General features: G+C 51.1%; 1 protein-coding gene across 2 annotated transcripts in view; it reads left to right on the forward strand.

Moving 5' to 3' along the window:
- GALNT14 (polypeptide N-acetylgalactosaminyltransferase 14) overlaps positions 1-12482 on the forward strand; it is a 196343-nt gene that overhangs the window by 125690 nt on the left and 58171 nt on the right. For both annotated transcript variants that reach the window (XM_058668119.1, XM_004582712.3), the window contains exon 2: positions 1075-1244. In XM_058668119.1, coding sequence (XP_058524102.1) covers positions 1075-1244 — 170 coding nt within the window. The remainder of the gene's footprint in view (positions 1-1074; positions 1245-12482) is intronic.

Consider the following 12482-nt stretch of genomic DNA (forward strand, 5'->3'; position numbering starts at 1 on the left):
ACCTCACTGAAGTGGCCCGAGATACTCGCCTTTGCTCTGGGCTCTGCCTTGTTTCAGCCATGTGGCGTCAGATAAGCTTGTGAGCTTTCTGGAAGCCCTTCTTGCCCTCTGTAGCGTGGAGGGTTTGGGTAAGGTTGAAACCAGAGCAGGCATGCAGAAATGGTCCCGGGCATCCTCAGTGTCTCTACGGGCAATGAGCATCCCAGGTACTGCTGGCTCCCCAGGGGAGGGAGGGATGGAGAGAGAGAGAAGAAAGGAGGGAGAGAGAGGGAGAAAGAGAGAATCTTCCATCTACTGGTTTACTGCCCAGGTGACTGCAATGACTGGGGCTGACCCAGGCCAAAGGCAAGAGTCAGGAGGTTCCTTCAGGTCTCCCACTTGGGTAGCAGGGGCCCAAGCACTTGGGCTGTCTTCTGCTGCTTTTCCCAGGCTCATTAATAGGGGGCTGAGTTGGAAGTAAAGCAGGCAGAACATACACCGTTCAGTGCCTGTATCGGATGTCAGTGCTGCAGGTGGTGGTTTTACTCACTGTGCCACAGCAGTGCCCCTCCCACCCCTAGTGATCTTTCTTAGTGCAGGTTCTTGGGAAGGTGGAGGAAAGAAAGAGGGTGACTCTGGGCCCCTGCCTTTCCACAACAGGCAAGGAGAATAGCAATCCTTGGGTCACTGCTGGGGTAGCCAGTGGGCCCATGTTTGTAGACCAGGTGTTCTCAGATTGTCCTAAAGAGGTGACATCTGGGGTGGGATTTCAAATCCCATCCCTGCCACTTCTTCCCTCCACTAACCCTGTGGGTTAGGCTCTTGCCTATTGAGGCCATCTTCTAGTCTATAGAGTGGGAGAAGAAACCATTCTCTCAGTCTTGCCTGAGGGTCTGGGGTGTCAGTTTGGTATCGTCGCTGGCCTCTGTGTTACTGCTGGAGCTGGTGGTCTTTGCCAGCGTTCTGTCTCTGTCCCATCTTTGAGCCCAGCTGTGCCGTGCCTGCCTTGACTGGGCAGCTGGGCGCTGGTAGTGGAGCGGGCTCATGGAGGGCAGGGAGCCGTTCTCACACAGTCTTCCCATTCCTGTCCCACAGCCTTCCGATGATGACTGGGATGATCCGTGGGACCAATTTGACGAGCGGCTGTACCTGAATGCCAAAAAGTGGCGCATTGGTGACGACCCCTATAAGCTGCATGCCTTCAACCAGCGGGAGAGCGAGCGGATACCTAGCAACCGGGTTGTCCCGGACACTCGCCATCAGAGGTACCTCCTCCCCTCCCTCACTCCCATCCCCACCCTCACCCCTGTCGTCACGATGCAACCATGATTTACAGGCAGGCTCTGTGCCATGCCAAAACCTGCACCAGGAATGGCAAGGGGCAGGCCGGCCACTTGCTGCTAGCTGGACACCATAGGGGTTGTGATGTGACAGTTGCCCTTCCTGGTGCTGGGAACCTTTCCAAACCTCCTCTTTCCACCTGCCGAGAGTCCTCCTACACCTGCTGCCTTCCCTGGGGTCAGCCTGGGTACACCTGCTCTGAACTCCTGGCACCAAAGCCTGTTTTCCCCTGCCCTGGGCAGATTGCCACAGCTGGGCCCCACTTTCAAAGTGGGGAGGATTGGGCAGACAGACTCTCAGGGAAGTCAGGCTGGGGATCTCTTCTTTTATAACTCTGGAAGAGGTGCCTCTTGTCAAGCCCATGTATGTGATGACAAGGTGAGAAGTCCGAAGAGCTTCCTCACTCGCTATTGCTCCCACTGCTTCCTGCCTGCCCACCTGCTGCCCACCTGCCCAGGGGCCCATTCACTCACCTCTGGCCTGCCACCTACTGGGCAGGTCACATCCTCAGAGGGTGGTCAAAATCAGGCCTGAGAGTATGCAGGAAATGGTATTTTCCTGTACAGAGAGTCATAGCAATCCTTGTACTTCTTGGTGAGGCCTGAACCAACAGGTCAGCCCAGATCCCGGCTTCTCTAAACCCCAGAGGTGCGCATGACCTGTGTGGGCATGTTTCTTATCTGCTGCAGAAAACTGACTTTGTCGGCACCCCAACCAGCAGATGGGCATGCAGGGATGCGGGGTCAAGGGGTGGTGATCAACTGGAATGCATCAGTACTGACTTTGCTTCTGGGCTCTCTGGGTTTGTTTGGGTCCTCGGGTACTTACTTTGTAGGGACCGGGCCTTCTGAAGAGGGCACCAGGCAGTTTTCATGAGTATTGATGGTCTGGAGGTATGTCAGTTATTGCTATGGGAAGGCTGGCTGGTAGGCACAGTTTCCCCCCTTGAAGTGGTTTGCACAACTGAGAACCCTGGGCTTCTGCCGCACACATCCCCAGGGGGGGATGCAGCTAGTCCCACTTCAGCATCAGCACCCCCAAAAGGAGCCAGAGTCCTGAGCTTCGCTCAATTCTAGTGAGAGAGGTGGATGGGAGACCATGATGGTACTTCCACGTCTGAGTCTATGAATGAAAGAAAGGTGATCATTGGGTTTGTGGTGAGAAGGCAAGAGAGGTTTTGGGTGGACTGTGGACCTCCTTTGGGAAGACATAAAGGGAGAGAGTGTGTGTGTGTGATATGTGTCTGCCTCTGGGTCCCCACCTTACCCAGTAGGGGTTGGCAGTGTGCTCCTCAGGGCATTTCAGAGTATGTGGAGCTTCCTCTAAACCAGAAAGGGGAGGGCAGGCCAGGGAATGAGGGTGAGGGCTAGCACATGGGACCAGCTGAGCATCTGGAGGGTACCAGGTTCCCTGCTGGCAACTGCGAGAGGATGCCCTGGGAATCAGATATGTCTGGACCAAGCTTGGTGGTGGGCTGAGCCCTTGCCGGTGTCACTCCGGACTGATGAGAACTCTAGACATTGCCATGTGTCTATCCTCCAAATGGGCCCCACTGGGTGGTGGTATCCTGCTCATAGTGTCTCCCACCTACAGCCCTTGCTTCTCAGAGAAAGTATGGCTGTGACCTTGCACTCAAGTCCTGTAGTCCACCTGTTATATCCTGACATCATCCTAGTATAATGCCTGGGGCCTGAATGCCTGAACTGGTAGAGACCTGGGGCTCATTTGCGGGCCTTTCCTTTCTCTGCCTTAATCAGCTGAGGCTACTGGGTCACCTGTATCCTATAGACCCCAGCAGAATCAGCAGCAGCAGCCCACAGTGTAGGCTGGATCATTTTGCTTATAGGTGTTAAGTACATTGTAGGATGTATAGCAGCATCCCTGGCCTCTGCTTTGAAAGCACCTCCTCCAAGTTGAGACAACTGAAAGTATCCATTGATGTTGCTCTGTGTCTTTCATCGAACAAAATTACAGTGAGAGCTACTGCTATCACCCCAGCCCTACTTTTTTTCACTGAAGTTCTCAGTAATAGAATGTCTACATGCTTTACCTACCCATTCACCAGCAGTAGGAGGGGGCCAGCCTTGCCAGTAAGTGGAGTGAAGCAGAGATGAATGCTGCTAGGGATTCAAGACAGACTCTGGGATCAGCCTGCCCTGGGTCCAGTCCTGGCTGGGCTGCTGAGCAGCGTCTTTGTAGCTCAATTTCCTCCTTTGAAAAAGTAGGGCTAAAAATAACCATGATCCTACCTAATTCTGCTTTTGTAGGGACCAAATAGAATTTACACATGGCAGTGTGACAGTTAGCTTTTCAATGCTTTCTCTAAGATATCTCAGAGGAGCAACTTAGGAGAGAAGGTTTCTTTTGGCCAATGGTCTGCAGATTCACAGTCCAGGACTGGCAGCTCTGTTAGACTGGGGTCCAGAGGAGACTGGCAATGGTAGAGCTGGTATAGAGTAGCAATTGTGTGATGAACTAGAAAGTTGAGAGAGGAAGAGTTTTCAAACACTGCCTTCCAAGGGCAAACCTTCAATGAACTAAGGGGCTTCCCCCTCTGTCCTCCTCCCCAGGACCATAACTAGGTCAAGTTTGCACCCTTGTTCCTCTGATGTTAATACATTAACATTTAACTTAGGACTTTGGATTAAAACACCTGCATGAGTTTGGGGAGTCCTATATGTAATAGCACATATGTACCTGTCCCATGGTAAATTTTCAAAGTGCTTCAGCTGTGCTGTTACACAGGATAGGTTCAAGGTGAAACTGCTGGAGGGGAGACAAATGGAGATTTGTACTGGAAAACTGGATATGCCAGGCAGGAGATGCAACCAAGGCCTCAGGGGGAAGGGACTCTGGTATCCCAATTCGTGGGGAAAGTAAAGAAGGGGGTCACTAAGTTGTTAGGCCTGTTTAGGCTGAGGTTCCAAGAGCAGAGGTGAATGTCCAAGTCAAGATCAAGGCCAAAGACGCGGGAGTAAGCAGAATCAAAGTCACGGGAATGTGGAGTGTTAGGAGCATTGGCCTTGGCCGTTCTCAGCTCAGAATTTTTATAAGAAGCATTTGGGGAGCTTTTCTTGAAAAAAAAATCAAAATCCTGATACCCACACTTGTGCTCCCTGAAGTGTCTCTTTGCTGAACTCCTCAAGCGAGTCTAATGAGCAACCAGGGCCGAGGACACCTGCTCTAAGTAAGTGCTTCTCACACTTACTAGGCAAACAAGTGGATCATCTGAGGAGCTTGTGACAGGCTCGTTCAGCAGGTTTTGGATGGGGCCAGAGGCTCTGCAATTCTAATAAACTCCTAGGCAATGCTGATACCACGGCCCCATGCATCATGGTTTGCACCACAAGGTGTTTAGAACAATGGTGCTCAGAGTCTAGTTTTCCAAACCAGCAGCCCAGAGGCCTCAGCATTGCTGGGGTACTTGTTAGGAATGCAAATTCTTGGGCCTTAAGCAGAACCAGTGCATCAGAAACACTGGGGGTGGCGCCCAGCAGTCCATGTCTCAGCAAACACATAGGGTTCTGATGCTCCCCCGCAACCAGGTGTGGATACGTGAGTGTTGGCTGGTCCTTGGTTGACCAGATGAAGTCAAGAGGCTTAGGGTTCAAGCAGAGACTTGCTTCTGGAGTCAGGCCAAACACCTGCCCACATGGTACAGCCCTCTCCCTGTGTGTCCGTCTGTCACGTGGGGACACAGTCCCCTCCTAACCAACTCCCCACCCCAGGTTCCATCCCTCTTTTTCCCAGTTACTTCAATCACAGGATTCGTGTCTTACCATCTTTCTGGCAATCAGCATCACTTACTGATGCTGCTAGTATGCAACCACTCCCAATCCCAAGGCCACTGATCCACACTGAACTCCTGGCTCTTTTATGGCACTCAATATGAAAGAGTTAGGATGCATTTATGTTCCCATCATGCCTTGCAGCTTAGATGCTACCAGTTAGGACAACATTGCCCTCCAGGGTGAGTAGCTTTTGAACAGCCCATGGCCATGCTTGGTGGGGGAGAGTGTTGTAGTAACTGCTGGTTGAACAAATGAAGGACACTAGCCCTTCATGTAGGCAGGAAAACAGCAACTTAAAGAAGCCCTCTTCTCTTACCATTCAGTCATCAGGGGCCCACCATGAGGAATTGGAAGAACAGACTCCGTGTCACAGAAAAGGGTCTTTTTCCTTAGAGTTCTCATTACTGGAAGGAGAAGAATGAAGGCACAGCATGTGGGAGGGGTCTGAGCTTATTAAATTTGCTTCCAATTTTCTCACCATGGTAATTGGATTCTGATTTATAGGATGCATAGGGACAGCATCTAAAACCGAGAACTATTAGCTGGGTATTAGAGCAAGTGCTGCTGCAGAGATGGGGTGGGAGGTGAGCTGCTTCAGAATCTCATGATGCTGCATGATGGGGTGAGGGAGGCAGCAGGGATGGAGGACAGGAGAGAAGGAGGATGTTGTGCTGACAGGATCGCCTTGGACATGGCCATGGGGTCCCCTTGCACACAAATCACAGGGTGGCACCAGGGGTTAAAGGGGCCGCAGAGTCCTCTGGGTGGAAAAGATCAGAAGAAGAGTTTTTCTCTCAGTTTTTGCTCTGTGGAGATCACAGGACTTTGGGGAAGGCAGCCTGGTTTATGTGGAGCGGGAACTAACCCAGGCAAGGGGCTAAAGAACCTAGGACTGGGGAGGCTCTGGCCGCCCTGGCCCAGCGTCTGGGGGATGATGCTCAAGGGAGGCTGCTGCCAGCAGGGCTTAGCGTCTGAGTCTCTGAGCTTCAAATGCCCGCCCACTCAGCCACACCATGGGGTTACCATCCTGACCAGGTCCATCCCACTTTATTCCTGCTGGATGAGAATTTCACAACCTTGAGGTGGAAAGCTGCTGTTTAGGGCTTTTTGTTTTTAAAGATCTGTTCATTTTTATTGGAAAGACCGCTTTAAAGAGAGAAGGAGCAACAGAGATCTTTCGTCCACTGACTTACTGCCCAAAGGGTTGTAACAGCCAGAGCTGAGCTGATCCAAAGCCAGGAACCAGGAGCTTCTTCTGAGTCTCCTGTATGAATGCAGGGTCCCAAGACTTTGGGCCATCCTCTGCTGTTTTCCTGGGCCACAAGCAGGGAGCTAGAAGGGAAGTGGAACAGCCTGGAAATGGACTGGTGTCCACATGGGATCCTGGCACTTGCAAGAGGAGGATTAGCCAATTCAGCCATCACCCCAGGCCCTGTTTGGGGCTTTTAAGGCAGGCATGTGTCGGCTGCTCCTGTATAGCCCCTCATTCCCAATACAGGCCAGAAAAGAGGAGTGGGAGGTCAAGGGACCAGTAGTGACCTTCTGCAAGCCATTTGTGTTGGGCTAGAAAAAGCTCAGAACTCTGGTCCTGTAAGTGACCACACAACTACAGATCCCATGCATTTGCCAGTGGCTGATGGTCTCATTACACACACACACACACACACACACACACACACACACACCACCTATGTGCATATGTATATCTGCCCCATTTCTACTCCAACAAAACATTGGGGCATCCAGTGTCCCCCTTTACTCCCTTAGGCCTGTGGTTCTGTTAGCATGCACAAGAGCATTGCTTTCCAGAATGCTGCCTAGGTCCTATGTGGTCGCAAGGGGGAAAGACGCGCTGCATACATACAGCAGGGTGGGGAGGTGCACGACATCCATCACTTCTGTGAGGATGAGACAAGCTGGAGTGGAGGCGCATCTGAGAAGGTTTCCCAGAGCAGTTCTCTTTATAAAGCAGCGCCTGCTCCACAAATAGTTCTCATTTCCCCGACCCCATTACCACGTTCTGGTGACAACAGCTGGATTTGCAGTCGTCCAAGTTGCTCATGAAAGCTTGGGCAGAAAGAAACCATCACTTGGAGACATAGCCTTCAAGAGGGGTGAGGGGAAGTACTTTGATAAAGCAAATGTATATATATATATATATTTTTTTTTTCTGTTGCCTAGCAATGCCTCTGATGGGGTTGCTTTGAGTGCTGGGGAGCAGGTGGCAGGGCTGGCTGAGTCCGTGAGCTCTGGGCTGCTAGGAATGAGAGCTGGGGAAGCCTCATTAGGTCACCTCCCCCTGGCCTGGCAGCATTTGATTGCTCCCTTTGGCATATTCTCCCGGCCTTTGTCCAGTGCGGTGCTAAATGGTTCAAACAGCAGGGCGTCCATCGCTTGCCTAGAGAGAAAATTCCACACTTGGCTACATCTCACCAGGAAGCCATTTTTCCTCTGCTCCTTTTCATCCTGGGAAATGAAGGGGCAGTGGCCCAGTCTTTGAACGTATCTCTCCCTCCTTGTATTTACTGGGTTGGAATGGCTGCCAAAGACCATCATCATTTCTCTCCTCATACTCATCACTTAGCAGTAATAGGATAAAAATCTTTATGGCTGGAATGGCTCAGCACAGAAAATGTTCATGTTCCCTCGGAGTCAAGGCTGTTCCACCAGTTCAGCACCGCGTTAATGATTCTGCATCAAGGCGAAGGGGAGAGAGGAGGGTGGAAGCCCATCAGAGACACTTCACTTTGGCAATGAAGCTGTTCCCATCTGTTGCACCCAGGTCCCTCCTGTGCACCATGATTCAATGTCGAGAAAGTGATTGTGTTGCCAGTGGCTCTGAGCATGCTTCACTCTGGAACATCTTGGAGTTGCTGGGGGAGGGAAGGAACAGCAGGGGGAGTTTCTGAACATCCTAGAAGCAGCTCTGCTGGAAGACTGTGTCCATGACCCAGGGTATCAGTCCATAGTCCTCAAGATGAACTCTTACTAGTTGAGAAGGGAAGACACCTAGCCACATTTTGCAAGGTTGTTTATTCATTCCATTTTCTGTATGATTTCCTTTTGCCTGAATGTATTTACCAGGCATCTTCAAAAAGTCCATGGAAACTGTAATGGGAAGAAGCTTTGCATGAATTTTGAAATGGTCTGTACTCAAATTCTGTTTCTCTGTAACCATGTTGAAGATCCTTTGTTTCTATTCTGTAATGTTTTTTGGAGTTCTCCCTGTTTATAGCTCCAGTGAATTGAATTTTTAAGATCAGACGTTGTTTAATGAAATATGTGAACGGCAGAGTTACAGATAGAGAAAAAAATCTTCCATCCTCTGCTTCACTTTCCAAATGGTTGTAATGGCTGGGACTAGGCAAGCTGAAGCCAAGAGCCAGGAGCTTCTTCTGCTTCTCTCTCGTGTGTAGTAGGTGTCCAGACACTTGGGCTGTTTTCTGTTGCTTTCCCAGATACGTTAGCAGGAAGCTGAATTGGAAGTGGAGAATGTGGGTCTCAAAACGTTGTCCATTTAGGATGCTGACATCATAGATGGCAGCTTAACTGGCTATGCCACAGTGCGAACCCCAAGATTAATCTTACACTTGCATTTTGGTGAGCATGTGTAGTGTTTCTGGAGAGTCCATCACCAACCTCTCTGGTAAATATGGTCAAACATTTAATCAGGTAGATGTGGCTGCTCTGTCTTCATCCTCAGTCCATTACTGCTGTTATTTCATTTCGAACTTTCTGGAGGCCAAACAATGCTATATTATCATGCTTTAATTTCGCCTCTTCCTGGTGATCAGTGCAGTGAAGCCCCTTTTTATAAATGTGTTGGCCATTTCATTGTCCAGTTCAGTCTCTGTGTCTCCCTTTCTCTCTTTGTTCATAGCCTTTGCCCAAACTAAGCACAGGGAATGCTCTTAGATACACCTTAGTGGCCTGATATAGATATATATATAATTTTTATTCTGCCCAACATTTTGAGGCCCCATATATTAAAAGAAGAAGGAAAAAAAAAAAAAACGAAGTGGGCTGAGCTGGAGAATGTCTGAGCCCTGCCTCAGATGCTGCCCTGCCATCTTTTAAGCTCCCTGGTGTCCAGCCCATGAAAGAAGCGAGTCAGAGATGGTCAGGCTGATGCCCAGCACTGTCTGCTGGTGGGAAGATGCTTTAGCCAGTAGCAACTGCAGCCACTGCTTTAAGGAAGGAATCAGGTGCTGGGCTACACGGCCCCTCCCTCAGCAGCATCCCCCCGCTCTTATCCAGGCCCTGGATTTATCTTTCCCCTTGCCCATTACCCTCTCTAACAGGGCACCAGGGCCCTGAAGGGCCACCAGAGCTGATCTTTTCTGTATCTTCTTTCCCTGCCCCATGCCTGCCCAGTCCGAAACACAAGTGCAGGTTGCTTTGGGGTGTCCTTACTTACCGGAGAGGCCCCAGGGCTCTGTGTAACAGACTCTAACACAACCACAGAGCTGTTTGCACCTGCCATTGGCATATCGTGTAGATGGCAGCCTGACTGCATACAGCAGGCCCTGCCAACATACCTCAGTCGGCAATAGGAAGGTGGAACTTGCTGATGTCTTCCCTTGGAAACACAGAATGCTGTCAGGCTTTGGGGTCATCTGGCCCTGGCATTTCAAAGAACCACTGGCTCCTGTGATGTCATCCTGGCACACCTCCAGTGCCTGTAAAAAAGAAACAGGGATGGCAGAACTGGCATGGAAAATATGAGAATGCTCAGAGCAGATGCCTGGGACCTGGGGCAATTCCTGTGCAGCAAGGCCTTGGAAGAGACTGATCTTGCTTATATTTGTACAGAACTTTGCCAAGTACTTCCCCATATTTCTTGTGATGTCTTCTGTAGCCTTTTGGGTGATGGGATCGTTGTCATTTGCACAGAGAAGGAAGCTGAGGCCCCTGCAAGGTAACGTCGTGGCCTGAGTGGCAGGGCTAGGTCTCCCTCCCAGCCCTGTAAGCTTCCTAGCTGGTCCTTACTCACCAATACTCAACTTCTTCATCCATAAAATGGGAATGATAGTGGTACCCTGAGACTCTGAGTAAGGCTCAGTAATTCACATCAAGTGCCAAATGTCTAGTAAGTGATGTAAAATAATTCACATGGAATGTTGAGCATTTAGGAAGCACCTGGGGCCTACATGTCAGCTCTAGCCACGTAGGGTCAAATAAGCACCGGCATTAAGGATCTTCCCATTGCTCAACAGCTACAGGCAAAGGCAGGTACAGGAGGCAGGGCAGAGGTGGGGCAAGTACAGAAGTGGAGAGGGGAATGACCTGGATGAGGTTAAAGGTCCCGGCTCAGGGGCCACATCCCCTGCCTGTGAGCTGGGGTGCCATGGACCACATAAACCAGGGCTGAGCTGACAAGCCAGGTGACATGGGCAGAGCGTGTGTGGGCAGCACGATCATGCTCAGAGAGTCCCTTGGCTTCCACCTCAGCTCCCTGCACCGCGTGTTCTACTTGCCCAAGCGTCAGACTTCCACTTTCAAAAGTGGAAAGCAAAATAAGCAATGAGGCAATCGCGATGCCCCGTCTGGTGTGATTTGTTCTTGAACGATACTGGGGATAGAAGCCAAGGCCAGCACGAGGTGGTGATGGAGGGCTGCAGGCCAGCACATGCCAGGATGTGTTTGACGAGAGATGAAAAGAGCAGGAGAGCAGATGACAGCTGTGGGTGGGAGAAGCTGTGGCAAAGGACTCTGAGCGGCCATGGTGACAGACAGTGGGTTGGCACAGGGGAGCCGCATGAGGCCCCAGGCAACGGGAAAGCCAGCCGAGTGTGTATGTGTGATGTGACAGAAGCAGGGCTCTGCTGGGCTCAGGATAGCTCAGCAGCATGGGGGCCCTGCATGCTAGCCAGGCTGTCTCTATGTCCATCCCTCATGAAGCCATACAAGGAGGTTCTTATTTTGATTGTAGCTTTTATCATAGCTTCCCTATTGTTGCTTTTGACCCACCTGACCCTCATGACAGCCCCAAAAGTGGCATCACTGGGTCTGTTCCAGTGCCTGCCTGTCCTTAATTCATCATGAGACTCCCTACTGCTTTCTAACTCCAGTGTCATCGAGCCTGCCTGGGCCCCCACTCAAGACAGCAGACCTACTCTCTTTGTTCTCATCTGCTCCTTTTCTAGCCAGATCCCACCCTTCCCACTACAATGCAAGCCCAGGTCGATGGGATCCTCCTTCCCTCTTCTCTCACCCTTGTCTTCTAGAGTCTGCTTCTTAGAAATCTCTTTCTCCATTCCTTTTGCTGCCAAGCTCCATTGCTGCCCGCTCTGGCCAGAGTGACTGCGGCAGCCCAGTCACCCTCCTGGCTGGCTCTGGCCCCATACCTCCTCCATACTCACACCTCCCTGATGAAAAACTTCCCAAGTCTGACGCGCTCCATGTGCTGTTGGCTCACAGCCCCTGCCAGCCTCCCACTACTGCCTGGAGGCAGCCGGGGCTCCTGGCCGACTGTGACGGCAGGGTTGGCACCTCCGCCTCCACCGCTGTCTTGTTCTGGATGCAGAAATGGGTGAGGCATGGAGCTAAGGTTCCTTGGCACCTGCTGTACCACACCCCAACTCTGAGCAGCACCTGCTACCCATATTGCAAGCAGCATCCATTTTCTTCTCATCTGAACCCCTGGTTCCAGACTCAGGTCAGCCTCCATCAAGCAACCCTGGGCCCAAAAAGTATTTCATGAGTTATCCTTGAACAACACCATGAGAATGTATGCTCGGGAGTTTGTGAGCATGCATGAATCCTCAAAACAGAGAGATGAAATCAAATCCCAGGAAATTTTAAACCACCGTCATGTTATCTAGGCATCTTGTGTTGGCACCTAAACCCAGCCCTATTGAACATTCCATTTCTCTGACGGGTAGGTGCCTTATCTGTGTTCTCTTGGTTAAACTCAAACTAACGTGGCTGTTATCCTTGTCAGAGTTGACTCCAGTAGGTTGGCCCATAGGAATAGCAAGAAATAGAAAGGCATTCCTAGATGCAGGACACCAGCAGGTGACCTGAGAAGATGCATAGCAGTGTACAGGGAGAATCGCCACACCAGACAGCCTACAGAACATGGGATGTGTGAAGAAACTGGAGCTATGCAGCCACACGGCAGTCCTGAGTTAGGCAGCCCCAGTAGCAAAGGCAGTGGGATTGGTGAGTGATGACCCAGACCATGACCAAGGTGGCTGACAGACTGAGCTCAGCAGGGCTAGAAGGGCTCCTGCAAGGGCCCAGGGAGGCAGGCAAGCCTGCAGAGTTAACGCTATGAGGGCAACCTTGACTTTGGACAGTGTCTAGGTAAAGCAGTTTGGTGGGAAGCTCTGGGCAAAAGGGCTGGGTGGGAGGGCAAGGGCTACAGGC

This window comes from Ochotona princeps, chromosome 8 (assembly GCF_030435755.1).
Source record: "Ochotona princeps isolate mOchPri1 chromosome 8, mOchPri1.hap1, whole genome shotgun sequence".
Lineage (NCBI taxonomy): Eukaryota > Metazoa > Chordata > Mammalia > Lagomorpha > Ochotonidae > Ochotona > Ochotona princeps.